This window comes from Phyllopteryx taeniolatus, chromosome 1 (assembly GCF_024500385.1).
Source record: "Phyllopteryx taeniolatus isolate TA_2022b chromosome 1, UOR_Ptae_1.2, whole genome shotgun sequence".
NCBI lineage: Eukaryota > Metazoa > Chordata > Actinopteri > Syngnathiformes > Syngnathidae > Phyllopteryx > Phyllopteryx taeniolatus.
Window position 1 is genome coordinate 6,396,418 of NC_084502.1, and position 15,412 is coordinate 6,411,829.

Below are 15,412 nucleotides of genomic sequence, written 5' to 3' on the forward strand. Positions count from 1 at the left end.
GATTTACTAAAGCCTCAAACGACAGGTTTGGCTTTGTCCGATAGCAATTGAATGTAACATATGCCACGCCTTCTCTTACGTCACTTTGCGGTGGTGGCTCAGGGTCAGTTCCAGTGTACAGTGCACTTTAATAACCACAACCAACAATGGCCAATGAATTGAAACTTTCTCGATAAATCCTTATATTTGTTCAATGAATAAAATTTACCATACAAATGACCGCAAGTGAAGTTATGTCCCAGCAATTATTTTCATATTATTATATTAATAACGGTAAAGAAACTCGTTACAAAAAATCTTATTTAGCTTCTTTTTTTTATGCCACCTTAATTTTTTATGTGTAAATGTCTCCCATGCTGAAACCGCCATGCTCGAAGTCCTATTTTCAAAAAGTTAAAGATGAGTTAAAATTTGAGGCCAAGACAAATCAAGAGCTAAATAAACGAATTTCATGGAAATCCAATGCAAATGTAATCCGAACAACAAGATTTTTCAAACTTCGTAAATAATGATAATGACATTTTGCCACAGCTTTGTTGATCGAACCCATTGACAGAGCAGATGGTGGTGACCCACTGAAACAGACTTCGTGCATAACGGCAAAGACATGAAGAGCTTCATAGAAATCATGTGAGTTGCACAATTGAAATTGCTCCGATACGTTCACAAATTCATACGTAGCTCAGAAACGACACCATCGAATGTCCCGTCTGCTATTGCGTGAATGCAAAATGTCTGCCACATCCTGGCGCTTCCGATTTACAGATCGCAACGACACGATGCGGGTCCCTCCAGTGGCATTAACGGCAAAGACTGCTTGAGTGACAAAGAAGGACCGTTCCGAACACAATGGGAAAAAGGTTCTGTTCATGTTTTTGTTTTTGTTTTAATCTTAACGGGTATTCAACTCACTAGTCGCTCATTTGAAAAAAGTCGCTAGAGCGGTCGGAAAAGTCACTAAATCCAGCAAGTCGGCAACACCGACTGCTTTGGTGAACTAGCTCGTCTCATCAGCGAGCCATGATGGACAAATATTACATTACAAAAGTGACATACAGAATTCTGCTGCTTTGCACCGATTCGGTCCGAGCATAAACGGAAGTTCCAAAACCACAAAACCAATGTGAGCTTTTAGCAGAAGTTGAACCCGATTGAAGCGGCGGCCGCGGCAAGTTAAGTCTCTTTATGGTATTTTCCGCTTAGAAGGTAGAATCGGAAAGGTCGGTTATGTGGAGTGGACGTTCAGTGTCTTCCTTTCTAAGTAGGACACATTTTCAGGCTGGGTAAATCGAGGTCAGACCTGTCAGACTGTGTTACACACGTTACTGCAAAGGTCTGTGATATACGATGCGTTTGGAGACCTCTCTGTGCGTACCTTTAACCCGTACTGTTACTAACTCTGTCGGCGGGCAGGGCGGCATTGCAACGCCTACGCCTAGCAACTCATCTTCCTACCTGGGAAAGCCACCACCAACTTTTGGTCAGACCTGGTTTTGACGGGAATGTATAAAGAGGATCTAAAATGAAACCTAGACCGTACATCTCCCATGCCACTTTTCAACATCCAGGCAAATCTCACGTGAGAATATAACACCTATTTGCACAATGTCCCGTGTTTAATGATTCTGGACATGTCATCCAAAAACGACCTTGCATATTTCAAATCTTACTATCCCCCCCCCCCCCCCCCTCCCCCCTCATAAAAAAAAAATAAAATAATCCAAAAATGTTTCAAATGGTTGTGCACAATACACTAAAAGTTGCAGTTTGCAGATGATGCACTCGTGCAAAACCGGGCCAGGGCGCGTTCAACAGCGGTGCCTCGCGCTCGGTGATGAAGATGAGGAAGACGCCCCGTCTTTTTAATCACATATTCCTGAGTCATGATTTTTGGAGCGCTGGAATGAATGAGTTAGATCTTCAGAGCCGCCCATCCATTTGCGTTATCCCGCGTTTTCATTAGGTTGCGGCTGAGCTGGAGTCATCTATGCCAGCTGACTTCGGGAAAAGCCACATAGCTACACTACGCTCTAGATTGGTCACCAGTCAATCGCACAATAATATTGACTCACTTTCTTTCGAAACACATCCAAAGGTACTGTCTACAAAAGCCGCATTTTCCTCACATGGTCCACTTCAGTTGAGTTTAACACCATATGGTTGGGCAGTGTTACAGTACTATTCCATAACAATCCCCTGTTAACAGATATTATCGTGTCCGGGCCCACCCGAGCGGAATCGAAATCCCATCACATTGTTTAGTGCTTATGGATTGTCACGATGTCCATTTCTGTTTCATTCTTATCAGCGGCGCCCACGCACAATTACACGAGTGTGGCTGTACTGATACAATCAAACATCAGAGGTCACTGCTGTGCTTCAATAGCACTTTTAATAAAACAGACATTTCATCCTCACAACAGCAATGTCTGGACAGGGAGAGGGTGGGCGAGGGGGGGATCTGGTGAGGGTTCCCTGTGCTGAATGGCTGATTGTGATGAGTCAAGTACATGAAAACGTGCGCATGTGCTAAGTATTTTTTTTTAGGTCACCGTTGAAAGGTTTACAGCAATTTCCTCTTTCACACATTCACTGCCATTGACGGCTTTAGAAGTCAAATATCCACGTTAACTGGGAAGGCTGGCAGTGAATGAGTTCAGCTCCACGATAAACGTCAGCTTTACAGATGCCATGTAGTACGCTACCGACTGTAAAGGTGTGTGCTGTGGTAATGAAGTCGACAGCGACACAGATGTTATATGACCCGAACTGTAACTTTTTGTCCTGAGGGGGGGAAATGAGGTTTGCCGTTTATGCACACAGTGATCAACTGGGGGCACTATTTCGGGAAACAAATTCATGGCAAATCCATTCCCAAAGTCCCCGCATGTCTTCGAAATTTGACACACCACGCAGAAGAGTGTTGTTAAGCGTGGTCTCCGTGCCCGCCATTGACTTTGCGATGCAAGTGAAGGCGCTTACGCTTAATCGTTAAAAGACTTTCACGAAAAGGCCCCACGATTGAGAACTACACAGTTCTCAGTCTTTGCACATGCTTGCAGCGATTATATTCAAACGTGATGCGTGTGTTTAGAGACACATTTCTGAATTCACATTCAAGGGTCGTCGATCCTCACAGTGGACTGATTCCCTTAGTTTTTGTTATCCTTTCCATCGGGTAGTTATGCTTAGAGCTCTGTGAATTCCGCTCGGCAACAAGTGGCCATAGAAACGACATATGTGAAGACGGAAAGCACCGAATATTCTCCTATTGTAACAAATGATGATCAAATGTAGCAAAGAGAACCCAAACCACAACCCTTTTCGTTCCCTCCCCCTCGCATATTTACAGGGGAAGAAAATATGACATTCAGTTCATTCACTGTCAAGCTAACTTTTTCGGGGTCAGAATTTCACATGGTTTCACATCCAGTTTCGAAACAGACTCATCTCGTTCCGTTGCTGTGATCTGGACCCACCGGGCCGATCGTGAGTGATGTCATCAAACCCTTCGCTACCTTTTTTTTTTTTTAATTATCCCCCCCCCCCCCACCCCCCACCATATTTACACACAAGTAGCAATCTAACGTCACAAAAACCCACCCCCACCCCCAAAGCAACAACTCTCCCACCCAAAATAAAAATGCAAACACTGCCCACATCGTACCCTGTTCTAAAAGAGCATGCCAAGTTAAACAATGAACACAGAAACTGTCTTTATACAGAAAAAGACAGCCTTCAAAATGTGTTGCGTTGTTTTGTTTTGTTCCGACGGGGGCCCGCTTCTGACCGAGCGAAGTTTTCTCGGGGCTTTTCAGAGGGCAACGTTACGCAGGGTGCTCGAGAATTCCCGCGAGGCCGCCCGCCGAGAGGTTTGAGGGCGGCGGACCCGTGGCGGACGGGCTCGGGTTCGGTCGGGTTGACGTTGAGTCAGAGGTGGCGGGGGCTCGGGTGGCCATTGTGGTACAGCTTCTGCTTGATGTGCACCATGTTGCCGCTGGAGTCGTCCAGTTGCCGGAGCTGGGCCCTTCGGCGCAACTCTCGAAGGTTGCAGAACTGCGGCAGCCACGACCAGGACGGCGTATCTGGGGAGGAAAGACCATCATATTATCATCTGACGTCATTTATATCATTAACGGGAAACACAGCGGAAAGCAACTTAACGATTGAGATCTTGTCTACATTACATGTCTTGTCTAGCTTTTCCCTCCGCCAGGTGAGACAATTAGAAACATTGGCGAAACACACAAATGCCACTGCTCATGTAGCAACGGCGCTAATTGAATAATGAAGGCACTCATAAGCAAATCTTCCTTGCTACTTGCACAAAATGGCCGAGAATCACGCGCCTTAAAGTTTCCGTCACTGGCACGGCATCAAAATGACTTCTTGCACTCGCGCAGACTTTGGACTGAAGTCGCCGAGGTCGTTCAGGGCCCGGCGTCATCGGCGCGCTAATAATATTTCATTCTGGGCAGTACAAGGGAGCTTTCTCACACTGCCCTGGCCTGGATTGATTTATTAGTTGAATTTAGATTTCAGTCCAGCAGTCACGAGAACGTTTTTGATATGAACCCTCAACGTACAAATGCCCAATAAAAAGGAGCCACAGTGACTTTTTGACGGCTTCATTTCCTTTTTGACAAAAGGCTCAAATGATTCCTCTTCTTTCCCAAAACATGATATTCAATGTTTTTTGTTGTTGTTTATTTCCTTCTTTTCCATAACTAAATTGATCAATTCTTTCATGATACAAGTACTGAGGCACGCTCACTTCTTATCTTGGCCTTTATTCCCATAAAGATGATTCTGATTCTGATTCTGATTCTGATTCTTTTGCTGTGTAACGCTAGTGCACCGCATACAGCGCCACTTTCTATTCTAAGCCCACCTCCAGCCATACAGACGCCATGGCACGGTCGGCACGGGGGCGTCGCAGTAACGGCGTCTACTACGACGCGGCGATAGGAGTCGCAGTAAAGCTAATTACGGCCGACTAGCGGCAGCGCCGCAAGTGCAAAGGTGTTTATTTGAGCTGGATGACACACTGTGTGATGAACTGACTCGAGCTGTTCTCTAAATTGAGGAAAGAAAGTAAAACGGGGACATGATCCGACGGATGGAATATAGATCGTTACTCGGCCACCAAACGAAACACCAAACCTCAGAATTCCAAATGCGTCAAACATCAAATGAGAAGATGCTGTCATTCGATGGTAGACGTGGACCAGTGGGCATCCGGGGGCGAGTGTTGATGAATTGTGGGGGGGTGGGGCATTTTCGCTTGTCAGGTTATAAAGCGAAGGAGACGAGGCAAGGAGGGAAGAGCCTCGGCCCAGCTGAAGGATGAGTGGGAGTGGGAGTGGGAGGGACGGGGACGGGGACGGCGGCGGTGAAGTTGAGCGAGGATCGGGTGTGCGTGTGCGTGTGCGTGGAGGGGTGGTGAGTTATTTATAGCCGCGAACGGGCCGTGCCGTCCGCAAGGACTGCTCTGAAGGGTATCGAAAGGGAAGCAAAGACGCCCGCTCTCGTTTCAATTACGCGACGGAGATGACAACGCGCGACTTGGAAATTGGAATCGCGCTTGTTCTAATCTTGTACTTTGCAATGACCGCATTTTGCTTATTTTCCGGAGCTATTTCAAGATATACAAGATGTGGGCCGCAGAGGCAATCGGAGGGCGAGTCTTTCCAACTTGCCATTCCAGCTGTTCACTCTCCCTCATTCTAATTTTAGAACGAGGGGAGCGGCGTGTAAACGGGCTTGGGGATGTGACAGCACCTTCATCCTCAACCTGCACGCGCGCACACACACAGAAAATCCTTCCTCTAGTTGTCAGTCTCACCTCCACTCTTCATCGCGTTGAGGCTAAACGAGCGTGACCCGGCATCAGCGTCTCACACACACACACACACAAAGTATATGCTCTTCTTACCAATGATCTTCCGCTGTCTCTAGTGACGTTTGAGTTTTTAGGGAAAGGGACGCCGTTTGAAACGCAACTGTAATTTGGACGCTTACACTTGGCGAACTTGGCGGAATGTTCGTCCATACCAGCTTACCGGTGGTAAAAAAAAAAAAAAAAAGTGGATTTGGGTTTTTAATGGGGAAAATAGTACACTGTAAGACTGTACTTTATAACAAAAAATAGGGCAACGACGTAATGAAACAGAATGTAAAATATGAAACATATTAATTTGTGCATCATGATTTACTGCTGCAATCCACTTGATTGTGCTGCTCCTTCTGGGAGGCGGTATAATACCGGACAGTCGTGCAGACACAAACAAAGTACTACTGTATGTGAATCAGCAAGATATTGTGATATTACTCATTTTTTTGTACAGAGGATAAAGAATGGATGCCTTTGAGTATCGTTACACTATCTGTCTAAATGTGTTTCCCCACCATTTGTGTTGTGCGTTGCTTCTAAAAGCATATCGAATGCTAACTGTCTCGATTCCTTTAAATGTACCTTTTTTTTTCCTTATATTTTGACTATTCTCATAAATTACAAATGTTTTTAATGTAATACAACGACTTGATTGTTGTTCATTTTTGTTTTGTTTTCCGTCGTCGTAAACATTTTTAATATTTCTTTTAGTATTCTGTCTTTAGTCTTGGATTAAAAAAAATAAATTGTCATTATTATGACTTTATTTACGTGTAATTTGTTTGACTTTACTCTTGGACAATTACAATTCATTTGCATCTTCAGGATTCCGACCTGTAACTATTTCGGCGTACTATGCTCCTGTATTCTAATGTGGCTGATGTTAGCGGTATTGTTGTTGAAAATACAACTAGGTTGGGGGTCACCCAATGTCACCGACTTTTCCTTTAGCTTTAAAAAGTGAGAGACTGAAGCCGCAGCTTGCGCACAATTTTCACTCAGCATCTCTTTTTTTTTTTTTTTTTTCCTGAGCTTCCTGCCAGTTTGTGCCAAAAGACTGAATTACATTCCATATTTAGATGCGAAAGCAGATGGTCGTTCAAACATTAGAATGTCGCCGATGTTTTGTTATCCAGCTCACCGGCTATTGTGTAATCGTAGAGAGCGCATTGAACAAAAAAAACAACAACAAAAAAGAAATAAGGGCACAACTATCACGCGAAAGTGGATTCAAAGCATAGGGCCTGAGAAGATGAAGATGACGACGATGACGGAGCAGATTGTGGGACCGAGGTCACTTCCAGGTCATATAAACGCGTGAATGTGGGTAACACAAAAACAAACAAACAAATAAATAAATAGAGAAATAGAGAAATAGACAGGGGTGAGCAGTCAGGGCCAGCATGGCCTTCTCTGCTGGCCTTAACAATATCAGAAGCACTGACCAACAATTCCAACCTAAATTGTAATATTTGTGTGATAGACAGAGACACATATATACGGTCATGGTGGTCAAACCGGTATGCAAGACAGCGGCAAAAAAGTGCACCAAAGTGAGAACTCCCAAAACGCCACTGGAGCAATATTGAGGCTGGCGAGGTTGCACAGATCAACCATCAATTGTTTTGACCGCTGGTCATCATCAGTGAGATTCTGAAGACAAAAGAAAAGTCCATTGTCTCTGCACGCGTGTGCCCGAACCGCGTTTCGGTATCGACTCAAGCCTTCGAGAAAAGGAAACGTCACATCCGACACGGCGCTCGATGAGAGAACAGCTTCATTTGCCAGAACTCTAATCTGCGACTTTTTCTCCCCAGCCTGAACAACAATACGGCTCACTTGCGGCTTTTCTCGAGCCCGGCAGCGCCGCGTTCCTGTCTATTTTTAGCTTCTCTTAAATTCACCCAAACGGTTCTTTTTGTGGACGAACGCCATATCCAAGCGTTAACTGTTGCTGTTCAATCAAATATGCGCACGTTGAAGCGTTCGGACCGGGATTCAGATTTGCTCTGCTTAAGTGCCCACCGTCATTCGTCTTTTCTTAGTTGCGGCACGAGCAGTATTTTCGTCCCTGTTTTACAGCTACTGTACTTAGTGTGTTATTTCCATCAATTTTCTACAGCACCATTGTCAAACTTCGATTCATATGTCGATTTTTTTTTCCCCGATTAATCGATGAATGGGATTTCAGAAAATGTTTTCATTTCCATGTTTTTCATTCAAAAGCAGGGCATTCTTTCAATTTGACAAATTGTTTCCGATTCAGTTATTCGTTTTGTCAGAAAATAGGCCCAAAAAAAATGGATCACGCTTTTCTAATGTCAAATCAGATGTTTGTGCGAATGCCTTATTTGAATTAAACACAAAGAAAATCAGTCTCCTATCATGGACGACCAAAGAAATCTGACAGTATTTGTTGCGAGACTGAAATTATAATATATATATATATATACATTAGACATTAGATGATATATATATATATATCATCTAATGCCAACAAAGCATTGTTAACTTTAGCATAAAAACGGCAGTAACGCAAACGAATACGAGTCGATTACACGGGTGTCAAGCTCAAATTGACGGTGGGACAAAATTCCAAATTGGGACAAACTCGATATTTCAGGAAAAATCACGGCGATGTGCACGTTTCCCTTTAGTGCAGAATTTGTTTCTGCACAAACTTCCATTTTGCTTCAACACTGAATCTGGAAGACGCAAACTTGAATATGAGAAATCAAATTTGCCATAAAAGACATCAGTGGTATTTGTTTGTTTTGTACTGAAATAGAATTCTCTCCATCTTCTATTTATCTTTCTTTTTGGCGCAAATCTTTTTTTCAAAGGCCGACGACAAAACGACCCCAAAAAATACGAATGTCCTTCAATAAAAATCCAAACTTGCAACTATTACCAGTCCCCGCCTTGGAGTGGATAAAGGCCATTCCAAAAAAAAATAAACCCAAGATGAATTCAATGATGTTCTATTCTTTGTTGCTGCGCACACGACAAACAGGTCTGTCTTTTGCTTTCGTCAACGGACAATCTGCCTCCCACCTGTCTTGGAAGTGAACCGTTTTCCGTCTTTCGTTGGGCCATTTTTGGGAAGGGGAAGGGGAAGTGTAAGCGTAGCTTGCTAACGACTGCAACAGAAAGGTTTAACTCTTGAACTCTTGAACTCTCTTGAACTCTTCCACGTTCTGGAGCTTCTGCACCGCATTGAGGTTTTTCAACTGATCCTCATGTTTTTGTCCGGTAGTGCCGCGTCATGGACTCGATTCCTGTAGAGTACAGCAAAACTTTCGCTCCCCAAAGACGACACACGGGTTTAGCGGCAACTGTCATGAAACATATACTCAGCCTCCCATCGCTTTTGGACGATTCTGTTTTCAGAGTCAACTTTTTGTCTTCGCCGTTGTTTGGGGCTAACCGCTAGCTTCAAATTGGTGTTGCGGAAAAGACGCTCGACTTGATTGGTCAGGGACCGTTTCCGGCTAGCGCCGCCGGCCTATCGTCAGCTGTGGCGCTTCATTATGGGATCTGTGGTTTACATGTTATCAGCGCTTCATATTGCCGGGCCATTCGCAATTACAATATAAAATCATCTCGTGGGCCGGATATAATTGCACGCCGGGTCGGTTGTGGCCCGCGGGCCGGGAGTTTGACACGTACGAAATAGAACATCCGACAACTCTCACAGGTATAGTCGGTCTGTTCTGTGAAAACAGAACCGCCGCAGTGCGGCTTTAGTTTGGTGCAACTTCTTCTTGACGTCACTAATCAACTCGACCTGTGTGGCACTACTGCCCCCGTCGGGCCGAGGCCTGCACAACATCTCAGCGGGTGTACTACACGAAGTCGAAACGGTGTTTTCACGGAGCGCCGTCGACGTTCCCATTCATCGTGTACGAGCTGAAGGGGCGCTAGGCACCGGCTAGCTTGCAAGCTAACAGTAGGCATGTGAATCCAGAACATCGGCTGCCATTTTCTTTCTATTTCGCTGGGCCGGAAATTGAACCAAAATTGCGTTTTCTCCTTGTTTGGCGCAAGCTAATACTTGATCTTTTCAGGTTACGATGTTGGGAAATCCCTTTTTTTTTTTTTTTTTACCCCCCTCGTTTTTGAAATTTGCAATCCGGTCGAGGTTTTCTGCGCTTCCGACAAAGATGAACATTTTCCCCGATTTGCGCATCGAAAATCACACGTCCGAAGGATTCGGTGACGATCGAAAACTGCGTGGTGATGATTCACGATTGTTGTTCTTGTTTTCTGTGACGTTTGAAGTCATTCTGACAATTTGCTCGCGTTTAGTCCGGTCATGAAAATAGGGCATCGAGGAAGATGTACAGTCTTTACGCAGTGTAGGGATAGCGAGCTAGCGCACGACATGCTGCAGTAGCAGAATGCGAATGAAGGCGCTTATGTAGCGGGGGAGGAGCAACTCAGCAACATCCAAGTGCGTCACTTGGAGCCATTTGAGTCACACCCAGTAAAATCCTAAAAACTGAAACGGTGAAACACAGCTGACTGCTATGTACTTTAAGATTGATTGGGACTGTTTTATTGGTTTTTGTCTCGCTAACAGCGGTCAAATTGTTGCTACACTTGTCAAAATGCATATGACGTTAATAAATTGCATTTTCCTTATTTTCCGTCGTCGGCGTCACAGGATGACTCGTGTTCCACCTCCATTTTGTATCGAATGCAAAAAGCGGGTTCCGGAAGCAAAGAGCGTCTCACCGTAGTAGCGGCTCGACCTCCAGGCCCTGACGGCGCAGTGCAGGACGCCGTCCAGCCACAGCAAGAGCCAGCTGATGCAGAAGCCCAGCAGCAGGCCCAGCATCAAGTCCATCTCCTGCTTGGTCACGCTGTCGCTCACAAAGTAGTTCTCCGAGGAGTCCACCAGGGAATGGTCCCCGTCGTACGGGATGACATAGTGGACGTGATGTCTGCGGGGAAAGACAGGGGCGCGGTCGTCACTTCGGACCGCGTGCTACGATGACGTGCCGGCGTCCGTGAGCTGAGACTCAAACCCAGAACCTCTCAAGCGCTCACGCAAATGGTTAGCACGACACAAAAACGGAGCTGTTGCTGTCGTCCTCGCGAGTGAGAACCGAAAGCCTTTTAGCGACAAGGTCAGCGTTCAAATCAAAGCCTATACAGAATACTTCTTTTCCAATATCTTTTTATATGAAATCTATAAAATGGTGTAAGACAGAATCCTTTAAATAAATGTCATATATTTATACATACATTTTCTAAGGGTATTTTTGGTAGTACATCTATAACATATAGTTATATATCGTATAGTTATCCATAGGAGGTTCTACTTATTTTAGTATTATATTTTTGGAAGAAATCCATCACATGTTGTGAGAGACAACCATAATATTTAATAGAACATGAATACAGTACATAGAAATCTAACCAATTCAGAAGACTTGTATTTGATATATTTACACCGGAAATATTTGAACATATCGTACATCGCTAACATATTGTAAGACAAAACACACTTGCATTTTATTGCTGTGAGACGGACCTATAATATTGAATACATTTATAAGTCCAAATAGTTTTGTCACAAAGCTCAAACTGGGAACATCTGGGAACACAGAAAATGAACAGAGTGCATATCAAATGTCTACACACCCCTTTTCAATCCACATTACTGTGACCATGTGAACCTATCAAAGGTTTGAAATGTATTTTGTTCCCACTTTTTAAAATCACAAAAGCCTCACATTTGAACAGGGGTGTGTAAACTTTATATCCACTGCACTTCGGAAATGTCGTAGCTTTTGTAACAATTCTCTAACTTGTACTGTGATCTTTTTCGTGTTGTGCTATTTAACATTTTGTACAAGAGAATAGCGGAATTTAACATATGAATGCAATTTTCCTCTGATATTTGGGAACATATATTAATAACAGAATACTGTCATTGAGTCATTGTTTCTACGTTCGATCGTGATGACCTTCTTTTTACACTTGTGTGACACGTTTTGTAAACAAGGTTTGAAACGTGAGATGAGCGTCTGCGACGTGAATTTTCCGTACGCCTTCGTCGTGCAAGTTCGGTCTGAGTCTTTTATGGCTTTTCACGCTTACTAACCAATAGGGGTTAACTTCTTTTTACACTTTTCATCTTGAATATCCAATGAGTCGGATCAACCGCATTGTGCTAGTGCGCTTCGCTGGCAAATGTGTCCTTATCGTCTCATATCATATTCTGATTGTAATATGACATCTGCCTCAGGGTTTTCTCAATGAAGACAATTGGACGTTTTTTTTTTTGAAAAACAGTTACGAACACATTTGTTTTGGCAGCCATTCCAGTAAGACTCGATTCTTTTGATTTCTGTTGGTTTTTCTATTTATTTTCATTAGTTTCAGTGTTTTTTTTTTTTTTTTCTTGTACTAAAGGGGAGTTTGCAATGCCCTCCCCCTGTTTTTTGTCAAATGTGTTCCATGCGCACGAGTGCATGATTAATATGATCTGTGACAAAATCGGCCATCTTGGGCGCCATCTTGGGCCTCCGATTTGCAATAGAAGAAATCACCGCGCCCGAGGAAAAACAACCCATCAGAGACAGCGGGCGTAACTTGCGCGGTGTCGCCCGTTTCGTCACAATCGCTCCTCCCCTCACAGCCTAGCGCTGACCTGTTACCTTGTCACCCCAGAAAATCATCCTATTCTGTTGCAAAAACACCAAAGGTTATTGGTTTGAAGTTTGTTTTTTTGGTTGTTTGTTTTTGCAAGGCCGCGGAGATTTGGCCGTCAGCGCGCGACAAATGATTGCCACCTCGTAAGTCAGACAATCAGCCTCCGACTGGTTATTTTTCCCGGGGCGCGGCGCGGTTTCGAGGCACAAGATGGGGGCGGAGCCAGATGATTTGGGCGTTTTTCATAGATGGGCAACTCATAATGGGCGTTTTAACAAACATGACAAAACGTTTCTGTATTTGCAAACTCCCCCTTGATTGCAACATGTTGTACTTCTGTATTGCATGCACGTACGACTATTTCATATGTGAAGCAGCGTGGGAAAAAAAAGTGCTGCATAAATAAAATGGACTTTCTTGAGCGGGTCCAAATATTACAAAGCGTTCTCTGCGATGCAATGCGGTCGAGAGCCCAATCCCCCCCCCAAAAAAATGAAAACTGTTGTCGAATTAACAGCATTGCTCCGTTTTTTGTTTTTTTTTCTTCTGTTGAATCTCACTCGCGCACTTAATGACGTGACAAGCACCGTACCGTTTAGGCGGCCTGCCGCTTTCATGCCAAATTCAGCGTGAAAGGACGCAACAGTCCAGAAAAGAGGACAATGTCTGCCCTGCAGTGTCTGACACCCTTGCACTTAATGCCAATGCATTCTAGTGCACGTTCATGAATCCACGGATGAGTTGATTGCTGATTGCTGCTGCTGCTGTTTTCCCTCCAACACTCAACATTGCACTCGCTTCGCACACCTTCAGCCTCATCCACCACCCTTTTGCCTTTTCCCTTTTCCCTCTTTCTTCCTTTGCAGGCCCGCACGGGGTGCATGTGCACTTGATGCTCACACTCCATCACCTATTTATGGCGCCTCGGGCAAGGCTGCATGCAGCAAAGGCGCACAGTCGACGCATGCAAAACACGCCTCGAACGCCAGTGCATGCTTTCTGTGGTGGAATAAACGGAGGCAGCGGGCAGCCCCCCCCCCCAGCCCCCTCCTCTTAAGAAATCGACGGGTAACGCATGAAAAAAAAAAAAAAAAAAAGAGCATCGTACACACACACACACACACACACACACACAGACGACGGCGTTTATTACCTCCCACAGTTGCAGTGACAGACGCGGTCCTCCCCTCGTAGATGTGGCAGGATGTAGTTGTGGAAGCGATCCAGTAGTGCGTTCATGTCCATTAAACAGGCGATCGCCTGCAAACACGCGCGCCGGTCAGCCGGGACATGACGAGCAAAAAAAAAAAAAAAGAAGCAAAGGGAAAATCCACAATAGAAAATAAGCCTCACGATGTGAGGCTCGAAAGAGAAAGAAGAAGACGAGGAGCAGGGGGGGAGGATGGGGTGGAGGAGGTGGAGGAGGCGGAGGAGGAGGCGGAGGGGGGGGCATGGCTGAAAATGGATTCTTTATTTATGAAGGAAGGTGATTATAAAGGCGAGCAAACTTGTCTGGAATTGAGCTGCTGCAAGGTTACATTTGATGGAGTAGACCCCCCCCCCCGCCACCCCCAATGCGTGCACGGGTGCGCGCGCGCGTGCGTGCGTGTCTTACCATTACAACTGAAGCACCCAGAATCATAAAAATCATGGTGGTTGTGATCATATGCATCCAAAGTTCCGAACCGGCCCGCCGCTGGTGCTCTCTCGCGCTCCACTCCGGCTGGGCTCCCTCCTCATGGAGCCGCCGCACGGCGCCCGGCTCCCGGCGTACCCGGCGTCGGCTACCCGGGGTACCCCTCCCTTCGCCGGGAAGCGGCAGCCTGCCCTCGCCGGTGTCTCCGAATTAGGGATGCGAAAGGATCCGATCCTTTTTCAACCCCATCTTGAAAATCTAAATGGATCAAACGAAAGGCTATCCTCGCCAACAACAAAAATCCAAAATCCCAAATCCAAAATCCCAAAACGGGCAAGCCTCCGTATCCGTTCTCCCACGGCCCGGGATATTCCGCCTCAGTACCGGCAAATGCTGGCCTCCGTGGGGCCGAACGGCGACTGTCCCCGGGACGGATGTGTCGCGAATGCGCACCGACGAGACGACCCCCCTCTCGGTCGGCGTGAGGGGGCGAACTGATTAGAGCCACGCTGCGCCTCGAGACCTGGTCCCGATCGAGCTGCGTCGACGCCCGCAGCCAGACGCACATGAGCAGACTAACCCATCCTGGACCCCCCCGGCGGCAGCTCAGACCGAGACCCGCACCGACTCCCACCGCGGCGCGCGCGCGCCACTGCGTGGTGGGCGGCGTGGACGCGCGCGCGCGCGCTGTGGTCAAACTACGGCACGGCGGCAACTGTGTCAATCAAACATTTGACAAGCCTCACACTGACAGCACGAAAAATGAGGGTGTCAACAAAAAGTGGGTGTTGCGACACCCTCATCCCACGTGGACTGCGACTGCACCTTACTAATAACAAATGGTTCTCTTTTTATAGACGTTGGATACCTACGCCGAAAAACTAAGCAAAACTAACGGCCCACAGCGTCTCGGAGCGACACAAAAGCTTGATTTTGTTCCCAATTTGATGCTTTAACGATTCAAATTTGGGAGGGTTGTTAACAACACTCTGCTCTGTTTTGTGCCAGATTTAGAAGATACTTAATATATCTTATATTGCTATCATATAGCAACATCAGCACCAACACCTCCACATAACCATGTTCAATTGCCAATTTAGTTCCCCCCCCCCAAAAATGTGTTACGCTGTCATTGATTCTAAAGTTATGGGCACGTTGCCTCTGCCACACATGGCAGAGGTGGCACACATTTTACCAAAAAAAAAAAACATTCACACTTA

The 15,412-nt window shown here is 45.7% G+C and overlaps 1 protein-coding gene across 1 annotated transcript; it reads right to left on the reverse strand.

The window, feature by feature from the left end:
• Window positions 1-2,373: 2,373 nt before the first annotated feature.
• On the reverse strand, window positions 2,374-15,303 carry tmem240a (transmembrane protein 240a). Its single transcript, XM_061767223.1, has 4 exons — window positions 14,172-15,303; window positions 13,710-13,816; window positions 10,631-10,839; window positions 2,374-4,085 (listed from the first exon to the last, which is right to left on the reverse strand). Exons 1-4 carry the CDS (start codon window positions 14,226-14,228, stop codon window positions 3,931-3,933), a joined length of 528 nt encoding a protein of 175 aa, XP_061623207.1. The 5' UTR covers window positions 14,229-15,303; the 3' UTR covers window positions 2,374-3,930.
• Window positions 15,304-15,412: the final 109 nt, after the last annotated feature.

Bases quoted from the DNA above. Each gene is read 5' to 3' on its own strand.
- tmem240a (XM_061767223.1), bottom strand. From the start codon at position 14,228: ATGCATATGATCACAACCACCATGATTTTTATGATTCTGGGTGCTTCA. The intron at 10,840-13,709 runs GTAATAAACGCC...CTTTCCCCGCAG, and splicing joins TGTCACTGCAACTGTGGGAG to ACATCACGTCCACTATGTCA. The intron at 4,086-10,630 runs GTGAGACGCTCT...TTTCCTCCCCAG, and splicing joins GAGGTCGAGCCGCTACTACG to ATACGCCGTCCTGGTCGTGG.